General features: G+C 36.5%; 1 protein-coding gene across 1 annotated transcript in view; it reads right to left on the reverse strand.

The window, feature by feature from the left end:
• Positions 1-13,758, reverse strand: part of PMS1 (PMS1 homolog 1, mismatch repair system component) — a 129,173-nt gene that overhangs the window by 100,235 nt on the left and 15,180 nt on the right. The window contains 2 exon segments of the mRNA XM_074302871.1: positions 7,071-7,253; positions 9,092-9,240. Of these exon segments, the coding sequence (XP_074158972.1) occupies positions 7,071-7,253; positions 9,092-9,223 (315 nt within the window). The 5' untranslated portion in view covers positions 9,224-9,240.

A 13,758-nucleotide genomic window follows, 5' to 3' on the forward strand; every position in this document is an offset into this window, starting at 1 on the left:
ATCTTACAGAAAAATAGGAGAAGAATGGGGATAATGGAAAAGAGGGGGCCTGATAGAAGGACAGATGGATTGGGGAAAGCAGTAGTCAAAAAGAAAGAAAAAGTAAAAGGGTGGGGGGGAGAGGAAAAGGAGGAGAAAGAGAGAGGGAGAGGATAAATTAGGGAGGGGAAAGAGAAGTAAGATGGAGGGAAATACACAGTAATCATAATTGTGAAAAAAATTATATCAAATTTTATCAAATATTTATATCAAATATTATAAAAAAATGATAAAGTTCTCATTGTTCAAATATATAGAGTTTAGGAAGATTTGTAAAAAAGAACCGTTCCTCAATTGATAAATAGTCAATGGAAATGAACAGGCAAAAAAAGTAATCAAAGATATTTACAGTCACGGAAAAAAATGTTCTGAAACACTACTGATTAGAGAAATGCTAAAGAAAATAACTCTGAGGAACAAAATACTTATCAGACTGGCTAATATGACAGAAAAGGAAAATGACAAATATTGGAGGGGATGGAAGAAAACTAAAAAACTAATAGTGAAGTAATAAGCTGATTCTGAAGAGCAATTTGGAACTTTATTCAAAAGGCATCATAGCCACATATACTCTTTTACCAAACAATACTATTACTATATATCCCAAAGAAAAAAATTTTAATGGGAAAAGACTTATTATATATGCAAAAATATTTATAGCAGTCCTTTTTGTGATCTCAAAAAATTGGACTGAAGGCATGCTCATCAATTGGGAACTGGCTGAATAAATTGTGGTATATGATTGTGATGGAGTACTTTGGTGCTATAAGAAATGACAAGTACGATACACTCAGAACAATCTAGAAAAATAGACATGAACTGATGATGTACAGTGAAATAAGTAGAAAAGGAACATCGCACACAGTAAAGCAATATTGTGAGATGATCAATTGTAAATGATATAACTATTTTTGCAATACAATGATCCAAGACAATTCTAAAGGACTTATGATGAAAAAATGTCATCTACCTCCAGAGAAAGAATTGGAGTCTGAATGCAGATCAAAGCATACTTTTTTTTATACTTTATTTTTCTTGGAACTTTTTGTCTGTGTTTTCTTTCACAACATGACTAATATGTTTTGTGTGATTGCACATGTATCATCTATATCAAACTGTCTTCTCAGTGAAAGTGGGCAGTAAAAATAATTTAAAAGAGAGAAGTTAAAAAGTAAATGTTTAAAATTATGTTCATGTTAATTGGATAAAAATAAAATTCGCCCTACCTCCTCTTCCAGGCTTTTTAGCTACCTTGCTCATTTTTTTTGCTGTAGTTCAGTGATGTCTGATTCTACAGCACCACATGGACCAAAGCATGGCAATATTGTCCTTGGATTTTTCTTGGCCAAAATACTAGAATGAGTTGCCATTCACTGCTTCAGTGGATCAAGGCAAATAGAAATTAAGTGACTTGCTCACAGTCACAAAACAAGCCTTCCTGACTCCAAGTCCAGCATTCTAATTACTGAGCCACCTGCCTCTGTATCACCTTCCAAATGTTCAAACCAATGTACCTTTCAGTATTTTCTTAACTCCTGTGTTTGTATTTCAACATTTGTATTCAACTTTGTTGTTTTCATCAGGAATGTGATTAGAATGTCCTCTAAGAACTCACTAAGGTTCACCTTTTTCCTCCCTAAAGGGTTTTCTCCTTTAAGTTTTATTGAGTAAGTTATTTTGAACTTTTGTCTTTTGTCCTTTCAAATATCTATATCATTTGTTCATTCTCCTCTACTTGATGAAGATAACAGCAGAAGTCTTAATTAATTCCAACTAAGGTTGTTAAGTACTTGAACTTGTTTCAGCCTGCTTGCAGTATTTCTTTGATCTGGAAGCTCTGGATTTTACATATGATGTTTATGGGAGTTTTCTTTTGAGGCTTCTTTGAGGAGGTAACTTGAGGATTCTTTCTATTTTCTTCTGTTTTAAATTTTATTATGTCTGTAATGTTTTCTTCTTTCAAAATTTCTTGAAATATAGTATTTAGAATTTTGTAGTAACTCTTTCCTTGACCTGTTTCTAGAATAATTGTTTGTGAAAAGAGATATATATTCTTCCTTTTCTTTTTTTTAATTTCTCTTTTGTTTTTATTCTATTATTTCTGTTGCTTCAAAAACTCACTGCTTTGTCCTTGGTCTACCTTAATTTTCAGAAGTCATTTATTTTGGGAAAGTTTTGCACCAAGAATAAAGCTTGCTATTCTTTCCAATTCTTTCTTTTAGAGGTCTCATTTACTTCATAACATCCCTTTTTTTTTTAAATCCCTTTTATCTTTTCCAGGAATTTTAGGAGGACTTGTTCTTAAGTCATATTTTTATCTAAGATTCAGTGTGCAATTGCTATGATGTTTTTTCTTCTTAGTTCATGTCCTAGGTCTATAAAACTTTTATTGTCAGTGTGTTCTCCTTACTCATATTATTTTTTGTATATACCCTGGCTTTGATCTAATAACTCTTAGATATAACATGGCAGCCGCCACCTTTATGATGATAGGTGGGTGTATGTGTGTATATATATGTCTCCAAACTATATTATTTCTGCCGGTCTTCATATTCACCTCTATTAGAGACAGAGATTTCAACCTTGCCTTGAATCTTGTAGCTAGAGCATTGAGCTCTTCAAGGTCTGGTTAGTGTACTGAAAAACTTTCAGAGCCCTTGAAGGTACAGATTCATCACTACCTTCTTGATATGTAATTTACCACTTACATAGTTCTTGCTACTAGGTTCTGAACAATGCTAGTATTTGATTGCCCAGGGGCTTCTTTTCTGAAGCTCTCAGGAGTTACTGCTCCTAAGGACCTTCCTCATTTAGAGGTGTAATTATTTGTGGATGGTTAACAAAATTAGAGATTCTAGGAGTCTATATTCTGACTCCTGGTATATGAAGGTCAGAGTTTCTTCACTATAGATTTCTACAGTAAGAAATCAAGTTCTCTTATTCCTAGTATAGAATGCTGCTATAAGCTCCCAATTCCACTAAAGTTTTTTAAAAGCCTCCACGTGGGCAGCTAGATGCCACTGGATAGAATGCCAGCCCTGAAGGCAGGAGGACTTGAGTTCAAATCTAGATTCAGACACTTAATACTTCCTAGCTAATATGACCCTGGGCAAGACACTTAACCCACATGGCTCAGCAAAAAAAAAAAAAAAGAAAAGAAAAAGAAAAAGCTTCCACATTCTGTTTTTTCCTCCAGCACCTCTAAGAAGACCCACACCCTATTGTCTTTAATCTTTAGGGTGTTGCCCCATGCCAGCATAGGTTGGATGAATATAGTACAGTTTTTTCCCCCCAATTTCTTAATTATTATTTGATCTGATACTCTTTTTTTAAGTCTTGCTGACTATGCTTAGTATCTGGACTATTCTGTTACTTCTGCCATCTTGATTCGAAGTTTCCTTCTGGACCTTCCATCTGACTTGCAGCTTGTTTTTTGTTGTTACTGTTCAGTTGTGTTCAACTCTTAGTGACCCTATTTGAAGTTTTCTTGGCAGAAATAATGGAGTGTTTGTCAGTATACACTCAGTATACACATGAGGAAACTAAAACAAACAAAGTTAAATGACTTGCCCAAGGTTACACTGTTAGTGAGTGTAGGAGACCAGACTTAAACTTATGAGAATATAAGTCTTCCTGATTCCAAACCTAGTACTCTAATCATTGTGCTATCTAGCTGCCATATAATGAGTGATGTCATTTCCTTTTCCAGCTCATTTTACAGACAAGAAAATCGAGACAAACAAGGTTAAGTGACTTACCCAGTTAGTAAGTGTCTGAGGCCAGATTTCAACTCAGGAAGATGAGTCTTCCTGATTGCAGGCCCAATCCTCTATCCACTTGTGCCACCTAGTTACCCAGCTAACACCTCCTAAATCCATTGTCTCCCCAATCAAAATGTAAGCTTCCAATGAGTAGTCTGTCTTATTTTCCTATTTTCAATGCCTTGCATGTAAGTATTTAATTTATGCTTTTTCATTCAAAAGCAAGAATGTTAACTGACTTACAGTGCTTATAATGAACAATCATTTACCAAACATATACTGTTTCATATACTGTGGTAAACTAGAAGTATGAAGAAACAAGTGAGTGCAAATTTAGCCTCACACACTGATTAGCTGTGTGAGCCTGAGCAAATTACTTAAGTTCTATGTGCATTACTTTCCTCAACTGTAAAATGGAGCTAACAATGGTACTTACTTCCCAGGTTGTTACGAGAATAAAATGAGACAATATTTGTAAAGCACTTAACATAGGGTCTAGTACCTATTACAGACTTAATAAATGCTTGTTCCCTTCTCATCATCCTGTGACATAGACACAAGGATGGTATATATCCTTGAACAGGTCAAACTTTTCTTATTCCATTTTTTTTCTTTGTCAATGGTCATGAACATTCTTCAAAAAAAGATTCATGTACTATCTTGTTATAGCAAGCATTCAACAAATGTGTTAACTGATGAAGCAGCAACTGTTTTTCTGAAAAGGTTGATTCTGAATATCAAGGCTATAAATTGGATAATTTTGATTATATTAAATTAAAAAGGGTTGGGGGGGGAAATCAATGTATCTAAGATTAGAAAGAAAACAGAAAACTGGGGGAAAATATTTATATTCAAGAATTTTGATCAAGGCTTCATTTATTTACTATTGGGATTATATCCCAAAGAGATCTTAAAGAAAGGAGAGGGACCCACATGGGCAAAAATGTTTGTGGCAGTCCTTTTTGTAGTTACTAGAAACTAGAAACTGAATGGATGCCCATCAGTTGGAGAATGGCTGAATAAATTGTGGTATATGAATGTTATGGAATATTATTATTCTGTAAGAAATGACCAGAGAGGCCTGGAGAGATATAATCCCAGTAGTAACACTGCTGGGTCAAAGTTTGATAACTTTTTGAGCATAGTTCCAAATTGCTCTCCAGAATGATAGATTCATTCACATTTCCAACAACAATGTATTAGAGTTCCAGTTTTCCCACATCTCCTCCAACATTCGTCATTATCTTTTTCTGTCATCTTAACCAATCTGAGAGGTATGTAGTAATACCTCGGAGTTGTCTTAATTTGCCTTTCTCTGATCAATAGTGATTTAGAGTGCCTTTTCATATGACTAGAAATAGTTTCAATTTCTTCATCTGAAAATTATCTGTTCATATCCTTTGACCATGTATCAGTTGGAAAACCATCAAGGCTTCATTTCTAAAAAATATACAGAATTGACTCAAATTTATAATACAAGCCATCCTCCAGTTGCTACATATGAACACAATTTTCAGATGAAGAAATTAAAGCCATTTCTAGTCATTAAAAATTGATCTAAATCACTGTTGATTAGAAATGCACATTAAAACAACTCTAAGATACTACTACACACCTCTCAGATTGGCTAAGATGACAGGAAAAGATGAAAAATTCTGGAAGAGATGTGGGAAAACTGGGACACTCATACACTGTTGGTGGAATTGTGAACTGATCCAACAATTCTGGAGAGAACTTGAAACTATGCTCAAAGAGCTATTAAGCTGTGAGTATTCTTTGATCTAGCAGGGTTTATACTGGATCTATATCCCAAAGAAATCATAAAAAAGGGGAAAGGACCCACATGTGCAAAAATGTTTGCAGCTGCCCGTTTTGTAATGGCAAGTAATTGGAAACTGAATGTTATGTCCATCAGTTAATGAATGACTAAGTTATGGTATATGAATGTAATGCAATACTATTCTATAAGAAATAATCAGCAAAATGATTTCAGAGAGACTTACATGAATTGACACTAAGTGAAGTGAATAAAAACCAAGAGAACATTGTACACAGCAACAAGCAGATTATGTGAGGATCAATTCTGATGGACTTGGCTCTTTTCAACAATGATGTGATTTGGGTCAATTCAAAAGACTTGTGAGGGAGAGAGCCATCTGCATCCAGAGAAAAGACTATGGGGATTAGATGTAGATCACAATATAGTATTTTCACCTTTGTTGTGATGATTTGCTTTTTTTTCTTTCTCATTTTTTTTCCTTTTTGATCTAATTTTTTTTGTACAGCATGATAAATATGGAAATATGTTTAGAAGAATTGCACGTGTTTACTCTATATTGGATTACATGCTGTCCACCAAGGAGGAGGGTGGGAGGAAGGGAGGGACAAAAATTTGGAACATCAGGTTTCACAAGGATGAATGTTGAACACTATCTTTGCATGTATTTTGAAAATTAAAAAAAACTATTATTAAAAATAAATATCAAGGCTGTTATTTTATTAGTAATAGATACTTTCTTACAGACAATAATAAAATAAATTAGGATAAGACAACATGGTACAATACAAAGTTCTTTGTAATGCCTAAAAATTTTTAGGAAAGAAAATGTTACAGAATCTTATAACATTCCACAATATTTCAACTAATTTAATAACACATTATGCAAGCCAAAATTATTCATAAGGAAATACCAGTTATCTTTTGTTAAAATAATCAATGGATAAAGGTTTTCTCTCATTTCTTAATTCTGAAGAGTAAGCTTACTTTAACTATTCATATTTCAAATTTACTGAGTGTATAAAAATGCAAATGAAAAGTAATTAAACTTAGAATCTTACAGGCTTAAACTAAAAAAGAAAGACAGTTATTGTAAGCAGTAAACTTATACAGAAATTACATCCATTACTTTGTACTCCTAAAGTAAAAACTAAACAAACAAACAAAACACACACACACACACACACACACACACACACACACACAAACAAAGGCAAGTATAGTGCTGCCATCTAGCAAACAAATTTATTAATTACTCCGTGGCAGCTCTGAAAAGTGAACACAGACTTAACTGGATATCAAACAAACAAAAAAGAATTGTTTTTTTCCTAACAATTGTCAATACTAAACCCAAAGGTAAAAGATTATTTGTCAATTTTAAACAAGTGAGGGAAAAAAGGGAGAGATGGGAAGAATCAGGTTCACAACTAAGAAATATACATTCCAGAATATAAAGGATCACAGAAAAATATTAACAAAATTTTTTATCTTACCTCAGCTATACAACAAATTGACCCCAAGGCTTCCCCACGAAAACCATAAGTTGTCAAGTTTTCAAGATCTTCATGACTGTTTATTTTTGAAGTATAGTGCTTTACTGCCATCACAGGTGCATCAACAGCTTTGATCCCATCACCATTGTCTCGAACTTCTATTTTATCAAATCCATAATTTTCCTACAAAGGATAAAAAGTTATGAAAAACTATTTAGCTAATTACTTAGCTTTGAATGCAACAAGCACAACAATATAACTGAAATGTGTTACATTTTTAGAGGTTAAGTGTGGGGAAATCAAATAACAAATTTCTGTTTTTCAGGTATAACCAGAAGGGTTATAAATTATACTAAAGAAAATGTTTTCTGAATCATAATATACCATATGATAATTGCTAATACTTTAATTTTCTATACACAATTTATTTTGTATTCAGTACAATTCTGATAATTATCTTCCCTTCAAAGTACCTTTTTTGGAAATTATTATCATGGTTTAAAGTTTTAAAAGTTTTCCATAAAGCAAAATCAAAATTATAGGTTTATTTTATCTGTTTGGCTTTTGTAAATGTTTGTTACTTTATAAATAAATTTCCTTTTCTTTCTTAATTTAGAGGGAGGACAGACTCTTAAAATGATCAAGCAAGTGGTATCCTAAAAAATCTGTAAAATGTTGTTTCTTGGTCTGGAAGTATAATCTTTGACGACGATAGTTGGGGTAGCTGCTGGCACAGTGAATGGATCATGTGGATTTAGGAAGACCTGAGTTCAAATATTATCTCACATATTAGCTGTGGCCCTGGTTAAGTCACTTAACCTATCTGCCTTTGTATTCCTGTAAAATAGGGATAATAATAGAGCCTATCCCTTTGGGTTATTGTGAGGATCAAAGGAAATAAAAACTGAGATGCTTAGCATGGCATCTGGCACACAGTAAGTGCTATGTAAATATTGATTATTCTTATGATTATAATTAGTTATGAAGTCTGAACCCTACAAAAGGAAGTATCTGAGAACTGTACCACACTGATACTGCTGATCCTTTTATCATAAAGCACTGGGGGGAAGCAATCCTGAAGACAATGCCCACTGCTCTAAAGATTGTGGGAGAACTACAGAGAATGGGGGATATGGAATAATGTATTCCAAAGTCCAGAGAGATAGGTTAGGTGAAGAAATGGATAGTCCTACAGCCAGGAAGTCTCCTCTCTCTCAGTTCAATTTTGGTCTCAGATGCTTACTAGCTTTGTAACTCTGGCAAAGTCACTTAACCCTGTTTGCCCATTTTATCATCTATAAAATGAGCTATGATTAACGAAGAGTCAGACACAAGTGAAACAAATGAAAAACAACAAAATCCTAAAGCACCCCAATTTGATTTGCTAGGACAGCTGGGGGAGAACGTAAAAGAGATTTCATCAGGAAAGACCCAAATAAATATAATGGATCCTCCAATCAGAAAAGATCAATTACAATTTAATAAGATTACAGGACATGAATTTATCCCAAGGATGTTTACTAAAAAGGCACACATGAGACATGGCATCTTGTTGAAAAGAAACAGGGAACTCTTTTAATTGGTTTCCAATGATCAGAAATAGTATTTAGAGTGACTGGAGACTGGAGTATCTAAAGCAGGGGTTCTCAAACTCCAGCCTGTGGGCCAGAGGTGGCCTGCCTGGTTATGGCAAATGGGCTGAGGGGCAGAGACAGAGTGTGAGTTTTGTTTTTACTATAGTCTGACCCTCCAACAGTCTGAAGGACAGTGAACTGGCCCCCTATTTAAAAAGTTTGAGGACCATTGAAAAGAGATGAATTTTAGTTAGAATAGGCACCCTCTTCTGTGAGTTTTGAAACTCTTCAGCTAAATTAGTGCTGAATGTGAAATAATTCAAGTCTTCCTTACTACCTTAAACAAAACAGATTTTTGTGTGCAAATAATAATCCATTAACATGAAAAAAAATGTCTTAATTGCTTTGGTCTTTTACTGGCTTATTTTTATTGTTAAGAAAACTTACCAGCTTAACATCTATATTTGTGGCACCAGCATCCAGTGAATTTTCTATTAGCTCTTTTACAACACTGATCACAGAAGTGATCACTTGAGAACTTGAAAGGAGCCGAACAGTAGCAGCAGGCAACTGCTTCATTCTTCTTAAAAATGTAACTATTTGGGGAAAACATAAGAAATAGTAAGATGAAAACACATCATAAAAAAGTGAGTTTCAAAAGCAGGTCCAACTTCTTTTTTGGGTTTTTTAAATTTTTATGTCTTGAACTCATGAAGTCTAAAGCCCAAAACTTAAGAACCAGACTTGTAAGGGTCAGGTCATGTACAAGTGCAAATAGAAGTGAACAAGCTTTGCCTGAGATCCAAGGAAGTGATTTCTGTGAGTAAACAGGGCCTCATGGTGGGAACTCTGGCCACATTGAGATCGCATCATTAACGAGAGGCATCTCCTTCTCTGATTGGCTGTGTGTGTGACTTCACAGACCCTATTTAAGCTGTGGGAAGTAGGTCCTCTTTGGCCTGGTGTTCAGTGAGAGTCAGCAGGAGATCAGCTAGGCAGCATGTGAACATGTGAATAAAAGGTCTTGAGCTTGCACATGGCTGTTCTCAAGAGCTCTACCGTGAATCTAAACCATCATTTCTATGAGATCTCTGAAGACCTCAGACAGAAGTAAGCTTGGTAAGCACTGCAAAAGCCGTGACTGGAGATTTCTCTGAGGGCCTGGGAATTAGGAGAGATTGGCAATAGTGAATGCTGAGTGGAACAAGGGTATTCGCAAATGTAGTGAATGCCTTGAATTAACATTCACACAGACTAACCTGCTCCTTTGACCCTCCACAAAATAATTACTGTTTTCATTTTCTTGTTTATAGTATCACAATTTCCTTTGGTATTCAATTATCTTTTATTCTTCCTTCTTCCCAGGTTTCCTCTTCATATCCAATTAGCTTTCTCCCATATCTCAAAAAGTGTTAGTTTTGAAGATTCTGAATTTACATCTTTCATGCTTCCTATTCCTACTGCTATCCTAACACATAACATACCATAACACTTTCCAAGGACTCACCTAGTTGACAACATAAGCTTCCCAACAGATCTCCTTGTTTCCACTCTCTCCTTCCTCTTATCTGTATTACACATCACCACAAAAGTAATCTTATAAAGCTTTCCTCAATCTAGTCTCAGCCTAAATTCTTACTATTCACTCCTTATCCTTCATACTAATCAAGCCAAATTCTTAGTTCTAAGCAAACAATCTTATTATTGTTGTTCAGACTTCTTTGATAATCTTCCCATCTTCATATCAATACAGTCTCCAGGGTGGGTGTTGTTTTTTGTCAAAAACTGTCATTTCCTTTTTCAATGAATTAAGGCAAACATAAGTTAAGTGACTTGCATAGGGTCATACAACTGGTAAAGTATCTGAGTCTGAATTTGAACTCAGATCTTCCTAAGCCCAAGTTGCTCTGCTTCCTCTAAACAATCTTATTACTCCCTATTATGCGTTGAAATATAGCTTGTGAAATCTCCTTCTATCATTTCCTACTATGAATGTCCTACCAAAGTATCTTAAATCTTTCCTCTTAGATGTGAATGATTTATCTCCTCCCTTCTATAGCATGTATCCTCTATATCATTTTTTTTTTTTTTTGGTACACGCCATTTATTTCCCCAAATGGACTATAGGTTCAATGAGACTAGTGACATAGCTCCATATATAAACACACTTATGCACACGCATGCACACACACACACACACACACACACACACACACACACACACCATCACTACCACCAAGCACAGTACTTTGCCCTTAAGTTTTTAAATCCAGGGACTTGCAGCCAAGATGGCGGCGTGGAGGCAGACAGCTGCTTGAGCTCCGTGTTTACTCTCAGAACTTACTTCATGACAAGCCTCAGAGTTAATGCTTGACCAGAAAAGAAATCCACAAATAATCACCAAGAGATGACATCCTTGAAATTCGCCAGAGAAGGTCTGTGTTTGCTCGGGGGAGAGTCAAACAGACTGGGCTCAGACTGAGGGCAGGTAGCAAGATCAAGACACACAGCTCACACAGCACAGACCAGAGAGGGGAGGGGTACGATCTCTGCTGTTTCTGCAAAAAGACTCTTACCCCAGTGTGGATATTCTGTCTTGGCAGCAAGCCAGGAGCAGCAGAGAGGGTGTAAACACCAGAGGTGAAGATTAAAACCCCGGAAAGCTAGCATCTCTCTTCTCTCGGAACCGGCCGCCCCCAACCCCCTTGGAGTGACTCAGCCTGTTCTCAGAGCCTCAGAGCGCCATAGCTGTTCTGTTAGTGGCTCTCTGCTGCCCTTCCAAGGAAGCCCATTAACACCATCCAGCCCCATCCCCCCCAAACAGACCAATTGTTTCTCTTATCAATGTTTTCTTTCATTCTGCTCTTGACAAAATGAACAAAAAATTCAAAAGGGCTCTAACCATTGATAACTTCTGTATGGAGAGAGAGTAGACTTCAAATATTGAGGAGACTAAAAACAGACTGTCCCCAGAGGAATCCCCTAAGGGGGATATGAGCTGCTCCTCAATACAAAAGAACCTCATAGAGGAAATCAAAAAGGCTCTCACAAGAGAGCTAGAAGAGAAATGGGAAAAGGAAAGGGAAGCTTGGAAAGAGAGGCTGGAGAAGTTATCCAGAGTGGATAAAGAGATCAAATCATTGAGAAATAAAATTAGTGAATTAGAAAAGGCAAACAACTCCAAGGAAAACAGGATTAGTGAATTGGAAAATATAAATAACTCCAAGGAAAACAAGATTAGTGAGCTGGAAAAGGTAAACAACTCCAAGGAAAACAAGATTAGTGAGCTGGATAAAGAAATCAGCTCTCTAAAAAATAAAATGGAAAAAAAATCCATAGAAGAAAACAACTCACTTAAAAACACAATTGGACAATTACAAAAAGATATTAAAAAAGTGAGTGAGGAAAATACATCATGGAAAATTAGACTGGAACAAGTAGAAATGAATGACTCAAGGAGAAACCAAGAGGTAGTCAAGCAAAACTACAGAAAGGAAACAATTGAAAAGTATGTCAAGTACCTTATTAGAAAGATAACAGACCGGACTTCCGGCCAAGATGGCGGCGTGGAGGCAGACAGCTGCTTGAGCTCCTCGTTTTCTCTCAGAACTTACTTCATGACAAGCCTCTGACTTAATGCTTGACCCCGAAAGAAATCCACAAATTATCACCAAGAGAAGACATCCTTGAAAGTCGCCAGAAAAGGTCTGTGTTTGTTCGGGGGAGGGTCAATCGGACTGGGCGCAGACTGAGGGCAGACAGCCAGAGCAAGACAGGCAGCTCACACAGCTCAGACCAGAGGGGGAGGGGTGTGATCTCTGCCGTTTCTGTGAAAGGGCTTTTGCCCCAGTGTGAATGCTCCGTCTTGGCAGCAAGCCAGGAGCGGTGGAGAGGGTGTAAACACCGGAGGTGAAGATTAAAACCCCAGAAAGCCAGCGTCTCTCAGAGCCCGGCCACCCCCAACCCCCACCTGGACTGACTCGGTGCGTTCTCAGAGCCTCAGAGCGCAGACTCAATACAGTCATTGCTGTTCTGTTAGTGGCTCTCTGCTGCCCTACCCCCAGTCTGTAGAGGAAGCCCATTAATACCATCCAGCCCCATCCCCCGCAAAACAGACCAATTGTTTCTCTTGTCAGTTTGTTTTCTTTGATTCCTATTCTGACAAAATGAACAAAAAATTCAAAAGGGCTCTAACCATTGACAGCTTCTGTGTGGAGAGGGAGCAGACTTCAAATGCTGAGGAGACTAGGAACAGACTGTCCCCAGATGTATCCCCTGGGAGGGATATAAGCTGCTCCTCAATACAAAAGAACCTCATAGAGGAAATCAAAAAGGCTCTCACAAGAGAGCTGGAAGAGAAATGGGAAAAGGAAAGGGAAGCTTGGCAAGAGAGCCTGGAAAAGTCATCCCATGCATTCAAAGACAGAATGGATAAAGAAATCAAATCATTGAGAAACAAGATTAGTGAGCTGGAAAAGGTAAACAACTCCAAGGAAAACAGGATTAGTGAGCTGGAAAAAGAAATCAGCTCTCTAAAAAATAAAATGGATAAAATGGAAAAAAATTCCATAGAAGATAAAAACTCAATTGGACAATTACAAAGAGATATAAAAAAAGTGAGTGAAGAAAATACATCATTGAAAATTAGGCTGGAACAAGTAGAAATGAATGACTCAAGGAGAAACCAAGAGGGAGTCAAGCAAAACCAGAGAAATGAAACAATTGAAAAGACTGTCAAGTACCTTACCAGAAAGACAACAGACCTGGAAAACAGATCCAGGAGAGACAATTTGAGAATAATCGGACTCCCTGAAAAATGGGAGGAAAAAAAGAGCTTGGACACCATTTTCGAGGAAATTATCAAAGAGAACTGCCCAGACGTTTTGGAAACAGAGGGTAAAATAGACATTGAGAAAATTCATCGATCACCTACTGAAAGGGACCCTAAAATCAAAACGCCAAGAAATATAGTGGCCAAGTTCAAGAACCATCAGACAAAGGAAAAGATATTGGAAGCTGCTAGAAAAAAACAATTCAGATATAGAGGATCCACAATAAGGATAACACAGGATCTAGCAGCGTCCACATTAAAAGAACGCAGGGCCTGGAACATG

Source organism: Sminthopsis crassicaudata, chromosome 3, assembly GCF_048593235.1.
Source record: "Sminthopsis crassicaudata isolate SCR6 chromosome 3, ASM4859323v1, whole genome shotgun sequence".
NCBI lineage: Eukaryota > Metazoa > Chordata > Mammalia > Dasyuromorphia > Dasyuridae > Sminthopsis > Sminthopsis crassicaudata.